The sequence below is a fragment of the Lissotriton vulgaris genome, chromosome 8, assembly GCF_964263255.1.
Source record: "Lissotriton vulgaris chromosome 8, aLisVul1.2, whole genome shotgun sequence".
NCBI lineage: Eukaryota > Metazoa > Chordata > Amphibia > Caudata > Salamandridae > Lissotriton > Lissotriton vulgaris.
The window spans coordinates 146,861,341-146,880,935 of record NC_141696.1 but is presented as its reverse complement, the minus strand read 5'-3'; the positions used below and the strand labels follow the sequence as shown (position 1 = coordinate 146,880,935).

At 43.1% G+C, this 19,595-nt stretch overlaps 1 protein-coding gene across 1 annotated transcript; it reads left to right on the top strand.

Annotated features, from left to right (window-relative positions):
• The first annotated feature begins 3,368 nt into the window (after positions 1-3,368).
• Positions 3,369-18,724, top strand: LOC147693641 (P2Y purinoceptor 2-like). The gene is made up of 2 exons (XM_086933246.1): positions 3,369-3,477; positions 17,425-18,724. The coding sequence occupies exons 1-2, from the start codon at positions 3,469-3,471 to the stop codon at positions 18,427-18,429; spliced, it is 1,014 nt and encodes a 337-aa protein (XP_086789372.1). The 5' UTR covers positions 3,369-3,468; the 3' UTR covers positions 18,430-18,724.
• Positions 18,725-19,595: the final 871 nt, after the last annotated feature.

Below are 19,595 nucleotides of genomic sequence, written 5' to 3'. Positions count from 1 at the left end.
TCTCCGACCTGGCCGCCATGGCGGGTGATTGAGGGGCCTCAATCAACCGACTGATGTCGCACAAATTCACACCTCCGACAACACTTCACACCTCTTCAGTGCTCCAAAAACCAAATCAAAAACAGTCAATTAGTGCAGAGAGGGCCCCCTCAAAACGCTCTGTCGTCAGGGATAATTCCTGGTAGCGGTTTCGAGAGGAGGCACCACTTCTGGTCGACACTGCCGCTGTTGTCGCATTAGTGCCCGGCCACAACTGCCACCACGGCGGCGGAAAGGCCCAAAACTTCAGACGACGATCCGGCAGGGTAGAATTGCACCTTTCGAGCCACAATTTCACCAGAGGGCAGCAATGCTATTCCCCCATCGAATGCGGTCCTCAGGTCACAGGATATCTGGCAGGATAGACGAACGGAGGAACAGGTCATACGGAGCTACACGATCACGCGGCCATCTTGGTCCCGTGCTAGGCTCCTTCCTATTCTGATTTCTTTTAATAAAATGTTTATTTATTAATCTGTGGAGGTTTATTGGGTTTTTGGGAGTACTATTTCCTGATAATGTGTAAAATGTGTTAAACAATATTGTTCACATTCCATTTTTTGGCTCCTTTCTTTAGTTAAAATTTAAATTTTCTTAAAATTGTTTAAAATTTAATGCATTTTAATGAAGTCTTAACATTTGTGTTTATTTTTTTGGAATTTGCATTTGTTTTAAATAAATTTGGAATAATACATTTTATAACTTTCTTTTTAAAGCAATAAATACTTGGGTTTTGGATTTTACATCATCACACCCAAACTTCTCTTCTGGTCTCTGTTTTTCACGTCACATGCTTATTTCATTACCACACAGTTTCTGTTCCTTGCAAGATATTTCCAACATATATCACTGCTACTTTCTGTGAACGGCTCTATTCACTCAATATCAAAATCCACCAGTGCAAGCTTTGGTCTGCGTGCAACTGGCATTGAGTGCTGAGACATAGAGCACAGTGGAGTATAATAGATTGTTTTAGAGTAGAGTGTAGTGATGCAGGGTAGAGGGGAGTGGTGCAGAAAGAGTGCAGTGGGGTAGAGTGCTATGGTGCAGTGTAGATTAGAGTGGCATAGAGTGAATTGGAGTAGAGTTCTGGGGTGTATAGTGGAGTGGTACACAGTAATGTGCATTGGCATAGAGCATATTGGCCTAGAGTGCAGTGGCATAGAGTGCAGTGTTGCACAGCCGAGTGGTGTAGAGTGCAGTGGTGCGGAGTAGAGTTATGTGGCATAAAGTGCATCAGCACTTTATGTAAAGTGGTGCACTTTAGAGTACAGATGCGTAAAGCGAAGTGGCACAGAGTGCAGTGGTGTAGAGTGAAGTGGTGCTGAATAGAGCGCCTAACATAGAGTGGAGTGGTGCAGAGTAGAGTGCAGTGGCATGGAGTAAAGTGGAGTGCATGGTGAGGTAGCACGCTGCCATTACAGACATAACATTTTCAACTGAAATGACCATAACATTTGCATAGACATACAGTTTTGTTGATAAAAGTATACAGCTTCCAAACGATAATGAGTTGAAATGTCATCACCTAGTGTATTGAAATATCGTATTAAAATGATTGTTTTCCCTACACTTCAGAACTTCAAAACAAATTGCTTCATTTGTGCTTTCCTAATTCTGATATATTCCAAAATATCTCCACAGTTCATTTACAGACATTTACATTTGGTTGTGTGCTAGAAAAAAGCCTTTCTTTCACAGCAACATTGTCACATATCCTTTCATAGCAAAATTGTCACTTAAATCCTCTTAGTCATAGAAAGAAATCATCAAGCTCCCTCAGAAGACAGCGCCTGACATCTAACCTCTGACTATGAATTACCAGGAAATGCGACAGATAAGAACAGGACTTAAAGACTTGCTTACAGAAATCGAACAATCAGTAGAAGAATACGGTAGATAGGGTGTGCTCCATGGGAGGGACATACTCAAGCTGAACACCCTAAATCAAACACAGCTAGCATATAAAAAAGCAAGCAAGTAGGAGTTACAAAGTACAAAGCAAATGGTAAGCACTGGCCTGAATCCACTACCAGAGAAACGTTCAAAAATCTCCCTAGATGTCTTTAGCAAGGCTCGAACTAAAAATGGACCATGTGCCTCATTTAGAGTAATGGGCAAGCTGCAGTTTATAGGAGAGTTTATTCCAAGATAAGCCATGAAGTGCATTGCTGTCTGCAGGTGATGCTGCTGGTATGCTGGAAGAAAACTTCAAGCTTATCAGGCCCGCTATAATAAGCATATGGGCACTTACCCTACCCTTGGTGGGTGCATTGCCCATACCCACATCTTCTACAGATGCATGGTGGCATTGTCACAACAGAGTTTTCCTCTGCCATGGAGACTGTAGCTTCCTTATGGAACTCCACTGCTCCCCTCCCTTCAAAGCATGACAGTCACCTTTTAGTAGAGTTGGCTTTCCACCACTGGTGCTGTGGAGGTGTTTCCTTCACCGCACCAGTAGATAACACGCCCACCTTTGCAAAATTACAATCTGTAATCAGTAGTCCCAAGTGCTGTTTTTCCTTGGATTATTTACGTATTCATCGTGTAAGTATAATTTAAATTATGTTAGAACATTGGAATGTTGAGCGCTCCTTTGAAGAAAATTAAGTGCTCTGGGCTTCTAGGCCTAGTGGAAGCCCGGAGCATCAACATACCAATGTTTATTTTCACAGAAATAGCTGTGAACAAATGCTGCAGGGACCACGAGGGGATTTCAATCCCGTTGGGCTCCGTGAGGCCTATGTTTTACAAATTAGAACAATCTGCCCTTTAGGTGTGGAATGTTCTGATAGCCTTAGAGCCCTCCGTAGTGGGCTCTACCGGCCATTAAAGGTCGCTTCCTTGTTAAAGGCCCTCACCTTTGGCTCGGGCCTTTAACACTGGAGCGGCCCGTTAATAGCCAGCAGAGCCCACTATGTCGGGCTCTAAGCCTATATTCTGTAGATTATCCAGGTGTAACTATTGGCGAGTAGACAAATACAATGCTTGCAAACCATGCAATAAGTACATAAACAATTGATTGTGTAAGCCAAAAACAAGCTCTGATTTACTTTAAATTCAAACTAGTCGCAAGCGGAAGATGTCTCGCTCTATAAACAACTGGGCATATTTATAGCTTTTTTGTAGATGCCAGCACCCAAGGCTTCAATAAACATACTAAATCAATGATAACAATAGAAGACATAATCATAATATCATAAATGTACCCTGGCACTAACTCACTCTTCCAGTTGCATGGGTTTTCCCTCAAGCCTGGGTGAGCAGCATTCCAGACTCTGCACTCATCTGCCAAACAGAAGCATGTCTTCCTGTAAGCTGCTCAAGTCAGGGCACAGTCCGCCTGAACCTTCAGTCCTGCTGGTTACACCGATACACGGCAACTGCTCTGCGTTGGAGAACAAACTGCTTTAATTCGGTACTAAGATGGGGCAGGTGAGTGATAGAGGGCATGGTCTGGGAGTCTCTTATGCTACAGTATCCAGGTAGACAATATTATCCTGAAAAAATTGTATACTTATATTTTCGGCTACTACTACATCATATAGGTAAGCGTAGATTTAGTATTCTCACCTTGAAGACAATATATTGCCAAGGTACAATGATGTATTAATATTAAACCTAAGCTGACCTATATTCAGTTACCTTCATAATGTGGTGGTAGACGATATTATGGGTGAATATTTTTACAGCATGATATTGAACACTCAATAATGTTGGACAGCTCCTACTGAGAGTTAAGTTGAGGCATATACATGCAACGAATGGGGAAATGATAGGCATGATGAGAAACAAAACATGTATGCACTTGGAAAATATGCATTACATTTAGAAAAATACTAGATTCCTCAAATTTGTTACATGCACCTGTGCCTTTCTCAGCCATCCATCTTTAACATACAGAATGCTTGCATTTGATTTGACTCACAAATGCTTTATCTAATTCTGAGTCTGTGGACCCTATTCGGGCAAAGAAACCTGTTCTGACATCACTATGGCTAAATTGAGTCGTGTAAAGTAACAAGTCATATTTAGTGCACATCTAAATTAATGTATTTGTTACCTAGCACTCCATAACACAGTTTTGCCCATTCTCAGCAATGTAAAGTAATATTGCCCATTTTAAGGGTACTCAATTTATCGACTTCTGGCCACATTGAAACTGACCTTGGTGGGATTCTAACTTGTGACCTTCAGTTATCACTAGGTTTGACCTAGTTCTACAGTCCTTTAAAAAGAAAATGAAAACTTACTTGTTTCAGAAATATTTTGGGTGTTTTTTTTCATATGGTGACACAATTACTGCTTAGGAGTTGTTTTTTTCTGTGCAGTTGACCATGTATAATACATTTTATATTTTTGAGATGCACAGCAGCTCTTTAGCCAATATTTGTTTACCAAATATAATAAAGAAGGAATTTCAAAATAAACACAGGACTTGCTGATCATGACAGAAGTCAGCATCGAGTGCTGAACTTGTTGGGCTATTTTGATGGCTGGTGGAAAAATACTTGTGTACTGTCACCGAAAAAGGTTTGTAGCACCTTATCACTCGTTCCCACTGTCAATGAATGGTGTCACTGGAGTTTTAAACGTGTTATTACTTTGAAATAGATGTCTTACTCAGCAGTTAGAATTCTACTACTTCTTTTGGGCTCATTAGAACCTAATTTACAAAACTCCCAGGAGAGTAAACAGAAATTTACCCTGGAGACATGTGACTATTGCGTATGTAAACTGTGGCTGTTGCAACTTCCAAGAACTGCTTACCTTTATGCATAGGGTAATCTAGAAAATGTACATCAGGTGTGTGGAAATCTATAAAATGTACATTAACACACTTTGCACTTGGACAGTATAACCATTTTGTTTGTTGCTCCACGAGGAAGATATTTTTGCCTATGTAGAAACTGCTTACAATTCTCCCCATTAATTCTGGAGTGTCTAGTCTTCCTTCCCAACCCGAAAAACACACAATGAGCCGCCTTTTGTTGGTGTCTCCACCCTGCAGCATCACAGGCAGCCCCCAGGAGCCGACCTACTCACTCAGAAAAGTTTGTGATACCGGCGGGGGCATAGCGCAAGCCCCTGCACCCCTCAACACTTCAGGGCCCCCCAAACCCTTCAGGAACCCCTAGGGGCCCCAAACCCTTCTGCCTCCACCCCAACCCTTCAGCCCCCCTCTATTAAGCCCAAAGCCAATCAATAACTGTGCTAAATGAAGGACTAAGGGGCGCCCTTCACATTCCAGGGCGGGGGGGAGGGGGGGGGGGTAGGGGCGAATCATGTTACTAGTGATTCAGGAACAGGGTTTAGTATTGTAAGTGCTTCTATCTGAATCATTTAAGCATTAGTGGTGAACTGGATACTCAATAGGTTTTGTTGAATCCATATAGCTCCCGTACATTTAATTTGTCTTAATTTGATTGTGTTGTAGTGCTGACCCACTAAAGGTGTTTTGAGAAAACCAAACATTTTAAAAGGAAGTAAAAAAAGAAAAAAAACAAATGACTTGTTACGAGAAATATTTCTGATAATCGGTTAGAAACATTTATGAAAGAGGAATAGGAAAGAAAGAGCTTTTGTGCTTTTCTAGCCTGGTAAATGATCACTTCCTCTGGAGTGCACATATGCATCAGGTTAATGCATGTTTAGGAGTTATGCAATGTTGACAATGAAGTGTGTCACGTGAGTTACAATATTAAGGAAATGGCTGTATGTAAATGTGAAATAATTAAAGGGAGTGTTGGAGTCCTAGGGTGTGGACGTGCTTTGAGAGATGCTGGAAACTACGCCATCCTGTTGGAATGTGTGACACCTGTGGGTGCAAGGTGTTGGCAATGAGGGCTTGGGAGATGTTGTGCAATTAGGCTGTTAACTGGCAAGCATGTACCCTGGAATGTTAAGGTGGATGATGTTTTTTGGGGCACTAAGCCAAGGTGGGTTTCTTCCACAATTGCTTGCTTTATTTCCTGATTTGCAGCTGGCAAATTGGCCACAAGGATATATCCATCCGCAGGTATTACAACAGTGTTTGTGTTCCATGCTATTCATTAACAAATAGGCATTAGATCAAAGAGAAGAGAAGTTCACACCGTTTATTACATAGACGTATATCTATGGTATCTAAGATGATACAAAGAATGAGGTTTCGAAATCCATGGGTCTAGGAGTCTCCGAGAGCAAGGAGGCAACATGGGAAACCTTTCTTTTACTATCGAAAATATTGATGCACCTATCATCAAGGTACATAGGTGTGCAGTTAAGAATAGTAAATCTGTAGTTGCCCATATACCAGTAATGGCCGATGCAGGTAAGAGCGGTGGGGGGGGGGGGGGGGGGGGGAATCGACAGACGATGCTGAGAGAAAATACAAATAAAAAAAAACCACTTACCTTGCGCTCGCCCCATCGCGGACTTGGTGACTTTTATTTAAATGTTATTTTCCCTCGTTGCCATTATTTCGGGAACACTAGTGGAATAGACCAAAATATCCCTATCTCCTCTACTGACATTATTTACTGTGCAAAAAAGATCAATAAGCTTATGTTTACTAGTAGTGTGGGATTACTGACCATCTCATTCCTCACCTCATTTAGGTCTTGATTGCTCGTGGCCCATAATGTGACATTCTGCTGATCGGAATTTATCTAGTGTGATAAATATGATTGTACTGATTTTTTGGAGTAAACATGTAGATTCTATTGTTTATAACTCCAAAGTGCACCTGCCTTCCAAAATACCAGCACCTGCTGAAATTAAACAGACTTCATTGCACACATGTGGCCTCATTTATGAGGAACTGGCATAGGGCAGCGCTGCAAGTCTTCTTGTTGCACTGCTCTAAGCCAATGTGAAAGGGCAGGAAAGTACTGTATCTATGAAAACTGGTGCATTCCTGTCCTTTCCCCTTGTGTTGGCACACAATTTGCGGCACCATGGTGTAAGGAAGCCTCCGTTGCAGGCAGGATTATTTTTGTGCAAAAACAATCCAGAGAGGCGTTTTCCTCTTTCCATGTGTGCGGCAAAATATTTCTCCTTGTTTACTCCTGCTCCCGGGAGCTGTGAGGTTTTGGCCCTGCCCAAGATTTACGTGATCATGTAAATCTGCAGCAGTGTCAAAATCCATGGGTGTTGTGTGGGAAAAACCCGCCGCAATGACCATGGAGTGCCTTGCTAATGCAGAGTAATGCAAGACAGTGACATGCGCTACTTTGTCTTACTCTATATCTGTGAAGCCGTGCAAATACATGCAGTGGGGTTTTGCGTCACCTCATAGATATGATTGACAGGCTTACGCCGCCTGAACATCAATAAAAGTGACGCTCCGGTGCCGCAAGCCTCCTGCACAGTGATTTGCAGTCAGATGTGTCTTGTTATTGTATCATTGTGCATCAGCATGGTCAAGTGATGTGCAATATGCTCATAGTTATTGTGATGGGACTGCGAGGGGGGTAGTATACAACACATGCCTTATTTACATGAGCAATAAAATACCATACAACAGGAGTGTAGAGAGCTACATGTTTCCAGAATGTCCATCAATGCATGCAAACCTAACACTGTGTAGGCTGTAGTTTCAAAATTTCAGGCATGAAGATTACTACCAGCCGAGGGTACCTGAACGGGTTATACTGCATTTGGCAAATAATACACGACTTAGCAAGCTAACAGCATGGTAATTTCCTCAAACATTTATCAATAAATAAAAAAGCATGGGGTAAATCCCTCTAATGCGGTTTAAAGTGGCCCATCACCAGAGTGCACACTGTTATCACCATGAATGGAGCTGCTGCACATATCTTGGCAATGGGGTGTTAACAAAAACTTGTTTTTTATATGATGATTTGTGCTGAAGTCCTGCCCTTTCTAAGAATTGTAAACAGTAGGCCATTTGAAGAGGGTTGGGTGCTCGCAGGGGTGGGCATAGGACCTGACCAATCCGGTGCCATGCCCAGTGATGAATCTTACCCAATTATATTTACAACCCCTCCTGGGGTATAGGCCATCAACCAGGATCCTCCAGCCATCTCTGTCCTAGGCCAGTCAGTCAAAATTCTTTATTTCGCTATTTCATAAAAAGCATAAAAAACATTTTGCACACAAGTTAAATACGAGGTGTTAAAAATGACACATTAAATTAAAAGGAGATAGCTGCAGGGCAGAATCTGCCTTCATCCCAGCTATCACCCCTCCTTCAACTCCCCCTTCCCCTCCACCCATCCCACAGCCTCCTCCCCTCACCTCCTCTATCGTGCATTCCTCTCTTCCTGTGCTACAGGCAGAAGATCCTGCTCCTGTTCTTTTTCTTCTTTTAAATCTCTCTGGGTGCTTCAAAGACTCCAATTCACCTTCGAGAGCTTCAATCATGGTTCAGTACTTGGCTCATAATGCTTCAAATCACCTCCCAAGTAAGGATGTATTTTGCCCTATTTACTTGGCCACTCCATGTTTTTTTGGTATATTACTATAAACAAAGTAAAGCGTGCTTTATGTACACCGGATGGAACATAATACAGGAGGCAGGAAAGCTTCAAAGATATGCAAGTTACATCTACCACAATACCTTTTAAGTATAAAACTATCTCTTTGCAGGAAGAAAGGCATTCATAAAAATGCAAATTCCCATAAAAGCAGCATGATGTTTCCTGTCAAGTGGTCCCCACATGCACTGCAGAAGAGCGCTGCATGAAGGTGGTCCCTGGGCTGCAGGGGAGCCACATGGCCCCCTGCATTCTTTTTGGCTAACGCCCTGGGGAGGTGGCGGTCCTTGGGGCCCCCACACTCAATGTAAAGGCTCCAGAGGGGTCCACGCAGGAAAGCAGGATAGGTAGCTGCTCCCTGTGGGTGGGATCAATGCCGGCTGCTTCTCAATGCAGGGCGCCCGCTGGGGCAGCAGAAGCCCTGGTACCCCCCTACAGCCCCCAAAGAGTGTATGGTGGGTCCCCACCTCTCAATTAATGTCGGCCCCAGTGGATGGCGTCCACAGGGCTGAAAAAGGCTCAGGAAGGGGGGGCACACAGCCCCCTTCCCTTTATTTAAAGTAGAGGCCCTGGGGATGGGGTCCCCAGGACCTAATAAAGCTCTGGGAGTGTGGCCACTTGGCCTCCCTACACTTAAAAAAAGGACCTGTGTGACAGTGTCCCCAGGGCCTCATGAGGCTCTGGTAGGGAGGTGTCTTTGCCTCCCTCCTCTTTAAATAACTTAGGGCCCTGTGGTCCCCAGGGCCTCATGGATTTAATGAGGCTCGGGTGGAGGAGCGCTTGTTATTGACAAATCTCAATGAAACTTTCCGAAAACAAAGTACACCCACCTCAACTTCTTCCTTAACACTTTTGGGGTGATCTGTGAAGCAGTGGCGGAGAAAAAATGGAGGTCCCTAAATGCAATTTCCTCATGCAACAATCTATAGGAAAATTGAAAAGCGTTACCGTAAAAACGGCTGAACGGAATTACATCAAATTTGATGAAAGCCTACATCTTGGTCAAGAAAGCATGGTTTTTGTTATTTGGTGTAAATCTGTTTATTATTTTCCTGCAAAATTAAGGTTAGAAAACTTTGTATATCCAGATGATTGGGTCGGTGGGTGGCTACCGAGAGTCCCACAATCTCGCAACTTAAAAAAATAGAGCATTCTTATTGGCTGAGGGGGCTTTGCTTCCCTTTGACTGCCAAAGACTCCCGGCACACTACTGCAGGAGCTTGTGCTCTGATTGGCTGACCGCGACATGAAGAGGAATGTTTTGCTACCAATTCAGGACTACAGGGGCATTGTCCCTGTGTCCACAAAACTAATAAAAGATAAGGTAAAAAGGGGCAGGGTAGGGGAATCTTGACCCCCTAGACCCAGTGGGTGCATCCCAATGGACTCCCACTGGGGCCAAATAAAAAAAAAAGAATTGGGGGTTTTCTGTGATCCCAGCGAATGCCTATGAACTCCAGGGGGAGTCCGACTGGAGCGCAGGGGCTAGACTGCCTCCTACAGGAGTCTCATGGGAGTGGTGAGCCTGAATATCTGAGGTGGCTTAGTGCAAACAGATGAAGGCCGTGCGTTGCATGGGTTTGGCTGCCCTTGGGGTTGGGGCTGGCTGCAGGGCCAGTTACTAGTCCCATTGGAAACTGATAATGGGATCTAAGTGTGTCTTGTTCTGTGGCAAAAATCACCCTTGGCAATAATGACACAGAAACTGCCTCTGTAGGGAGAATGAAGCTTCAATATGCGCCATGCAAATCAGCAATAGTTCTCACCTTCTATACTGATAAGTCCAGAGGGTCAAAAGTTATAAGGGAATCAAAAATGCCTTTGTAATGGGAAGTGTGAGTGAACTGCACAGTGGCGTGGCACTGTGTACTATAACTAGGTAAATAGGTATGAACGTAGATGTGGAGTTAAGAGTATCAAACATACTTACCTTCACAATATTGTGGCAATTGATATTCTGGACAGGAGATTTCTCTTTGGGACAATCCTATAGACAAAATTCATGGGGAACCAGTTTTCTCAACACATTGGTCGTCTAGGGGCATTCAATTCGTGAAACACCTTGACTCCCCGCAGACACATCTCTCATTCTGAGAACTACAACTTCTCTTCAAACCGTTAGACCGAGACCTTTACAACTTTTCTTTTTATTGAAATGTTTCCAAATTGCAAGACAACATGATAGTTAAACATGTTCAAGCATGCAGCAACAGCGTTTCTGATCAACAGTAAAGGAGAGTCAAACAATGTTACCATGTGCCAGAGCGTTATCGTAGGCTCCACCTTCCCCTTCCAGCCCTATACTCAACAATATACAATCATTGTGAGTCAAAGAGCGAGAGACCATAGTGTGCAAGCCAAGACTTCCATATTTTCCAAAACATTTTAGGGCAGCCCCATGCCTTATATGTTGTCTTCTCTCCTAGCATATACATGTCCATGCTCTTTCTCCATTCAACAAGTGAGGGACCTGCTGCGGCCCCGACGCCCTAGCTATGTCTCGTTTCACAACCACCAACCCCAGCTGCAGTAAGACCAACCTAAGTTTAGGGAGCTCAATATCCATAGTTATTCCCAGTAAAACAAACAAGGGGCTGAGTGGAATCGTCTCCCCAGGATACTCCCCATCTCCCTCATCAGAGTTACCAGGTACCTTTGAATCTTAGAACACTCCCACACCATATGATAAAATGTACCTTCTGACAATAGACATCACAAACAGGTAGATGTTTCTGCCCTTCCTACGCGGTGCAGTCGGGCTCTGTCGTAGTATGCCCTATGCACCTATTTATATTGAATCAGCCTGAGATGCGACCGGATGGCTACTTCTTGAGGGTGCATCAATGCCATCTCCCCGTCCAAATCATCAATCTCACCAAACTCTGACTCCCATTTTGTTTGCAAATTCTTCAGTTTATCTGGCTTATTGTTTATTATTGTTCTGTATGTCCAGGAGACCGCTTTTTCCGCTATTTTCCTCATCAAGAGTCATCACTCTAAGTGTGCGTATTCGTGGATGTCGTCCATGTTTAGGCCCTGCGCCCACCAGACATGTGTCAACTGTAGGTACTTGTAGTGTTGGGTTGTGCTCAAGTCGTATTCCATCTGAAGATGTGCGAATGTGACTAACTCTTTGCGATATAGTATGTCTTTAAGTTGTGAGATGCCCAACAGGTCCCATTTCCTGAAGCCTCGCAGCTTCTTAATTACGGGCAGGTGATTGCCCACCCATAACGGGGTCTCCCTAGTGACTCGACCGCACCGCTTCATCTGTCTCTCCTCTTGTTTCCATGGCGCCAGAACAATCCGCATCACCGTGAGGAGTTTTGTAGCCCCTCTCCCCCATATATCTAGTGCGTGTACGGGTGTCTAGTCAATTGCGTGCGTTCCAAAGCATACGTGGGATGAGCCCTCTCAATATGTTTCCATTCATTCATTAGTATTAAATGGGCTACCCAGTAATACCCCGGAGATCCGGCAAGGAAACGCCGCCGTTATATTGATTACGCTGAAATGTCGCCAGAACTATTCTCAGCGGCCTTCCAATCCAGAGGAATGTCCGGAGTGCATCAATCAATTTGGTTGAACACCTCCGTTGGCATTAACAGATAAGTGCTTTGTAACACGTAAAGAAATTTTGGGAGTACTATCATTTTATACAGGGCTGTCCTGCCAAGTAGGGTCAGAGGCAGGGACTTCCATCTCTCCACATCCTCACAACTTTACGGCTTTCTTGAACTTAAAGACTGATTATCCAAGATCAAGGCTCAAGCTGGAGATCCCTCCCTCTTCAAAACCATACTGACCTTCAATAAGTCTGGCCACCAATTGTCTAAGTTCTATTACCTCTTAAAACCAAAATCTACTAACTTGGTCTCAAAACCTCAAACAAAATGGGACCCCCTCAAGACTATTTCCCCAGACTCTTGGGGGCTGATTCACAAAGGTAAACTTAGACCAAAAGTCTAAGTTTAGCCCTGAAGTCTAACTTTACTACTAGTAAAGTTAGACTTCAGATCTAAACTTAGACTTTTGGTCTAAGTTTACCTTTGTGAATCAGGCCCTTGGCATCTAATCTGGAAGTCCGTTGTCTCCCACACAAGTGCTCCCTCCCTCTCCAAGACATAATTCTGTCTCCTTCACAGAACATACTGAACTCTGGCCCGACTCCATAAACTGTCCCTCAGGAAAAGCCCATCTTACAGGAACTGTAACTAATCGATAGGAGACTTCCCCAACCTGCTCTTCCATCGCAGTGCGGTCTCCCCATTTTGGGATTCCATATTCGATTTTTACACTCTCTGTGTGGGGTAGAGCTAAAAAGAAATGTCCTCTCCCTAACTCAAGGATTCATTCAAGGATTCCTAGACCCACATATTAAATCATGATAACCTTCTGGTAGATATTCTTCTTACTGCTGCCTGTAAATCAGTGCTTGCTAACTGGAAAAATACAGCAGCTACCTCATTTTATTCCTGGTTAAATTAGGTTTCTCAGCTGAGAGGGAGTGACAACGTTTCCCTCCACAATTCCCCATGGAAATCATGTAGCACCTCTGTATGAAAGAATCTTAACAGCTATTTTGCCACCATCAAACCCCCCATGAACTTTTGGTATACAATACAAGGTTTGCACACTATGGGCCTCATTTATGAGGCCTTGCGTCAGTTTTGCGCTGCGGATGCGTCACTTTTTGTGACGCATCTGCGGCGTAAAACATGCGCCTTGTTGCGCCATATTTAAAAAGTGACGCATCTAGGTAGATGCGTCACTTTTTAAACCCCTGCGCCACATTATACCTGCGTCAGGTATAATGTATGCAGAGGGGGCGTTCCCCCGCAAAAAGCCTCGTAATAGTGACGCAGTGAAATCTATGAGATTTCACTGCGTCACTTTTAGGACGCTGTTGCGTCAAAATCTTGCGCCTGCCTCACAGCAGGCGTAAGACTGACGCAAGCCCTTTCACATGGGGCTTTCCCCATGTGAATGGACGCATTGCTGGAGATGCGTCACTTTTGTGACACACTCCAGCAATGCGTCACTTTTGCGCTTACAGATGCGTCAGAAATACTGACGTACCTGTAAGTCCTTGCGACATGATGCGTCATACATTAAATATGACGCATCATTGGTGTCGCAAGGAGTGCGCAGTGAAAAGTGACGCATCGCTGTTTTCACGCAGCGATGCGTCACTTTTCATAAATGAGGGGTTGACAACATATGTTTGATGAATCCTATCTGTACCTGCCTCACTATGTACTCAAAACAACTTCATTGGCAACTGGTACCAGATCTCAGCTCTCTGTATTCACCGTCCGATCTTCAAAATATATGTATGTAGTAATATATCACTGTGCCACTATGTATATTAAAAAAGCTGTGTTGGCAACTTACTCCAGTACTTAGGTTCATAGCGCTATAGGATGGATTTCCTGATCATTCATCATTCCTTTTGTCTTCTGTTTGTACATTTATTTACTTATTATTTATTGTAGTCATATTTAAACTAGTCCTGATTTGAGGTGACCCGTCTTGGTTTGATTTCTGATTCCTACTGCTTAGCATCCTCCAACCAAACTTGTTCATTTTTACTATTTCTCCGCTTTCAACTATGTATAAGCTGTATTGTTTTCCCTTGTTCCTTTTGTTAAAAAAAATTGCATTGAATTTCTTTCATATTAAAAAAAAACCAATATTGTGGTAGAACAACTTTCATTGATGCAGACTTTTATTTTACAAACTATTAAAATGTAATTCTCCTTAGCTTACGATTCAGATAGAAGAATATCATTTTGTTTTCTGTTTTTGTGAATTGTTTTGTTTGTGTTAATTGTTTTACTGTATTGGTATATTTTCTGCACTTCCTAACATTACCAGTGCAGAAATAAATACAACTACTACTTTTATTCCTACTTTTGGGTAGATGGCGGCCGGTTTACTATGGACGTTGTGAACAGACTATGCTGGAGGAGGGAAGTGTGCCCGAGCAGTCCTGCAGGGAAGGAAACAAATGCATTTGAAACTATTTTACACAAATTATAGAAAGCCAACCACCTAGAAAGACTCCAGAGTTAATTTACTGGTAAATAAAGCTTTGTCAAAAACAATAGAAAACCATAAAAGAATAGTTGCAGTGCCCTTCCAGAGCATAATCTACAGGATTAAAGAAAAAAGCTTGTCGAAAAAGATGTTGACTAGATGGACCAATTCTCTAAAGCAGCTTTGTTGGATCCATCAAATCCCAGTGGAAATCTTTCAAAATATTTCATGGGTCCTGAGGGTCAAAAGACAAAATTATTGGGCCCATGCCTAGACAATCCAAACACTACATGACTCTGGAGCATAACACTGGTGTGGAAGCCCTGCCCTGGAGTGCTGAGTCCCAGATACTTTGGACGTGTTTACTACAAGATGCAGCATAAGGCAACACATGCTAAACACAAATCATGTACTATGATAAAGCAAAAGTGAATTCCTGTGATGAACTACTACTCCATATCTTTTTGAATAGCCAACAAGATGGCTCTTTAAGTTAAGTGCTCACTGTGGACATCTGTGTGTGACCTGAAGGTCACAAGGTCGAATCTGTGTATGCAAATTCAATCTTCCATTGTACTGTAGTTGGTAGATTGAGGACTATTAAACTGTGACATAGGGACCTCAAAAAATGCAGTACTAAGTGCTACATAAAAGAAGTTATTATTATTTAAGGTAGGATTTATGTAGTAAGAAGTATGCTATGAAAACGGTGATTCTACATGACACAAATGAGAGAATCTGTCCCTGGTATGTCAGATACTTCGGGGCATATTACCAAGCAATAGCGATAATTATCGCTATTGCTTGGTTAGAGACAAAAATTTACAGCTGAGCTGCGGCGATTTTTATCGAAGATAAACCTTGGTATTACCAATGTTTATCGCAAATGCGATAAAAATCGGCCGAAATGCATGAATATCGCTGAAAAGTCCGCGATATTCATGCATTACCGAGCTAATGCTCTTAGCCATGTTATCCACCTCCCATTGGATAACATAGCTAAGAACTGCTCAGGGCAGGTGTCAGCTTTTGGAGATATTCGCGCTTAGCGCGAATATCTCCAAAAGTTGCTAATAGGAGATAGCGATGTTAGCGACTGTTTCCAGTCGCTATCATCTTGGCACGCCCACTTTGCATGTCATTAGTGATAAATATCACTGACATGCAAAGTGGGGCCCAAGATGGTCGCTATCTCCTACTAGCTGTCGCTAACTGGTGTTAGCGACAGCTAGCTAATAGGGAGATCATTTTATCTCCGCTTTCTTGGCTTTTAAAGCCAAAAAAGCGGAGATAAACCCCCTTGATAATATGCCCCTACATTTCCTTTTAAAAGTATACGCCACTGAGCACACTGATAATGACTAAACAAATAATCTCCACTTTGTAACGCAAACTTTCATTTCCCAGAGCAGACTGTGCAATAGAGCACCGCAAGCTTTCATTGTCTAGGTTTCAAACAGTCGCACAAGTGCAGCGCCTCCTACTCTCACCTGGGCACTGCTGCACCCCTATTGTTTACAACATGTTCATCTCTTCCTTCTACACAGTGCAGGACTCTTCCGAAAGGGATGGGGGATGTCATGCACAGAACTAAAGGCGTCCTCTCTTATAGAGCACAAAAGGGGCCAGAGGAGATTTAACCCCTTGCCCGCGGCCGGAATTCCGCTCCTGTGCGGCACATTCCGATCCCGGGTGTGGTCATGACGGCCCCCAGCCGTCATCAGCACACGAGCACTGTGTGCCATGACGGCTGGGGGCCGTCATCAGCATCAAAGGGGTTAAAGACCAGCACGGGTTGTATCCCCAAACTAGAATCAAAGACACAGAGGAACCCTGGACCTAGAACAAAAGAAGAAGGCTAATGCTAGTGGAGTGTGCCTTTTATAGGACGGTTGCCCTCACCCACCTGAAGGTGGCATGCTTCATCATAGGGTAACCGCTTCGCACTATGGATCTAGTCATAATGCGGGCACAACGCCCTCACTGAGAGGGAGGAGCTCAGGGATGTTTTGTTTGTTTAAAAGAGGAATACTAAATGCCTGAAGTGAAATGAGTGTGGTGAAGGAAGTGAAATGTGACCAGACAAATGTGAGCTAAAACTAGTTCAGAGGCGCTCAAATAGATTCATTCAGGCTCCCCCTGGCCGGAAATAAAAAATATAAACTATGACAGAGAAGAATTAAATCATTGGTAACAGTGTCATGTGTAAATGACTCAATGAGCTGTGTGACTACACTTTCCTGTCTCAGTATATGTGGGTATTCCTAGCTTTTTGCCTTTAGTGGTTTTCTCTCGGCAGCACTTTCTGCAATGCAAAACGTGTGTTTTTCAACCCTTCCTAAAAAAATACTTGTGAAATGTATAACTTTTTCCATAATGTTCCAGGACAAGAGTTAGAATAGTAAATAAGACTCCTGGAATATTTTGGGGAGAGTTGCCCTTTCTGCAAATTGTCTAGGAGTATATTTGTCAGGTCTTAGATTTGCATTGATTTTTCAGGACAACATAATTAATATTAGTGTATCTGGAGAAAAGCAGTTCTTCATTAGGTAGCTGGCATAGTCAGCTGAACCATCTGTTACTGAATGGAATGTTTATACTGAATGGAATGTCTATACTCATTGGAATGTTGATACTCAATAGAATGTCTATACTCAATGAAATAGACAAAACGTATCCAACAAAAGCTGTTTTTGGAACACTGCTGAAGAAATACGTACAATATTGTCTTTTTTTTAAATTTACAATAATGCAAGATTCATTTTTTGAAAGCGTGTCAAGTGAGTACCACTGTGAGCTTGATAGTCATACAATACCATGCAATATAGAGAAATAATGTTTTGTTGGTTTTACTTTTCAGCCCATGGAAAATGTTACCACTTCCTACCAATGGAGTACAAGCCTTACGACCACAGGAAACTGGACAACGGATGATGAACCTGATCTCATTCCATACAAATGCATATACAATGAGGACTTCAAATACCTTCTCATTCCCATATCCTATGGCATTGTGTTCATTCTTGGCCTGGTTCTCAACTGCGCTGCACTCTATATCTTCGTCTTTTGGATGAGACCATGGAACGCTTCCACTATGTACATGTTCAATCTGGCAATATCGGACATGCTTTACGTTGTCACTCTACCACTCCTGACTTACTACTACTCAAAGGAGAATCATTGGCCATTCGGCAAGGTGTTGTGCAAACTCGTACGTTTCTCATTCTACACCAACCTGTACTGCAGCATCTTCATCCTTTTTTGCATCAGCATCCATCGCTTTTTTGGCATCTGCTACCCCACTGAGTCTCTGCATTGGCGGAAGGTCCACTATGCAAAAATTGCTTGCCTCAGCGTCTGGGTGATCATCATTGGGTCCCAGTGTCCCATCCTGTACTTTGTGACCACAAGCACCAATGGTGACAATATTGTCTGCCACGACACCTCCAGTATTGATCTGTTTGATCAGTTCATCATTTACAGTAATGTGAAAATGGCGGTGTTGTTTTGTGTCCCGTTCACCATTATCATCGTCTGCTACTGCCTAATAGTGAGAACCCTGATGCAGCCTTCGGCAGCAACCTCACAGACCTCTGATTACAGGAAGAAATCCATCAAAATGATAGTTATTGTTTCAGGGGTTTTCATTGTGTGTTTCTTACCTTTTCACATCACCCAGACGTTATATTATTCCTTTCGGAAGCTGGACCTTGACTGTGGAACCCAGAATGCAATGAATATCGCATATAAAGTGACCCGGCCCCTTGCCAGTGCTAACAGTTGCCTTAATCCATGCATATACCTGCTGGCAGGCAAGTGCTTTGGAAGCCGTCCTCGGCAGCAACGGAACACCTGCAATCCTTGAGATAATGTCTCATCCTCTCACGGGTCCACAAAGTGGATTTTCCCTAAATGAATTGCTCATTGAAAGTATTAGGCAGGAAGGGGTGGTATCCAATGAAGACACTCAAATTCTATTGGAAATAGTCTGTCCTTGACTTACACTCATCCTGCATGCATGGGCAAAAATGCATCCGAAGATCTGTGATAGACCAACCCTACCATTAACAATGGAGGATGGGGTGGTCCTCAAACAGAAGGGATTTCAGTTAATTTCAGACATACAGGAGCAATGGGACACGCCTGTTGTGTGTTGGAGTTGAAAAACCAGTGCAAGTGGGTTGTTACCTCATTTTGACTTTTTTGAACTTCTTCACTTTGAGAGGAGCAAAATATTGCCTACTTGCTTTAGAACAGCCATATTGAAAGGCTGTTTCTGCCTGTCTCTGCCGTGCAATGGTTGTTACAGCTTTGTATGCATTGATGGGGATTTGAAGATGACTAAGAAGTGGAGGGAAAGCCAGTGCAGATCTTTTAAGGAGGGGGTGGGGGAATTATATTAGCTTAGTGCTGTGATGAGATGACTGATGATGTAGAGGACACGCTACATTGGGGCCAGTGTTCAGTTAGGTACATCAGTTAGTCGGACACTTCCACCTTCCCTTTGGGAGAGGACCAGAAAGTAGACAAACGGTTGCCTAACTCTCTTCTAATTTCAGAGAGCTTCCTCAACCATCTTGAGGGCATGTTTTAATTGACTGAAGTAGTCTAAAAAATATATCTAGTGACATTTTAGTTTCACCAAATGTCTTCTGGCATGGCACAGCATGGGTTGTTGTACAGGCTTAAGCTCTGTGGTTGTTTGTACTTTCCATTGAAATTCTTGATTTGGTTAAACACATGCTGTGAGTGTTCTTGCAACAACTATTTTGCCGTTGTCACATACGTTTTACAACCGCCACCAATAAGGAGGTGGTAAACCTCCAGAACATGTTGCGATTTAGCATGAACACAACAGTTCTGGATCCACAGCCTATGACCTGAATGCCAACATGAATGCATGTCAATACAAACCCGAATTCCACTTATGTCTTGAAGAAACTAGGTACATTTGTATGTACTGCTCATACCACCCTGTTTCCTGCTTGTGAAATCATATGTTGAACAATGGCTGAAGACAATGCATGTCTC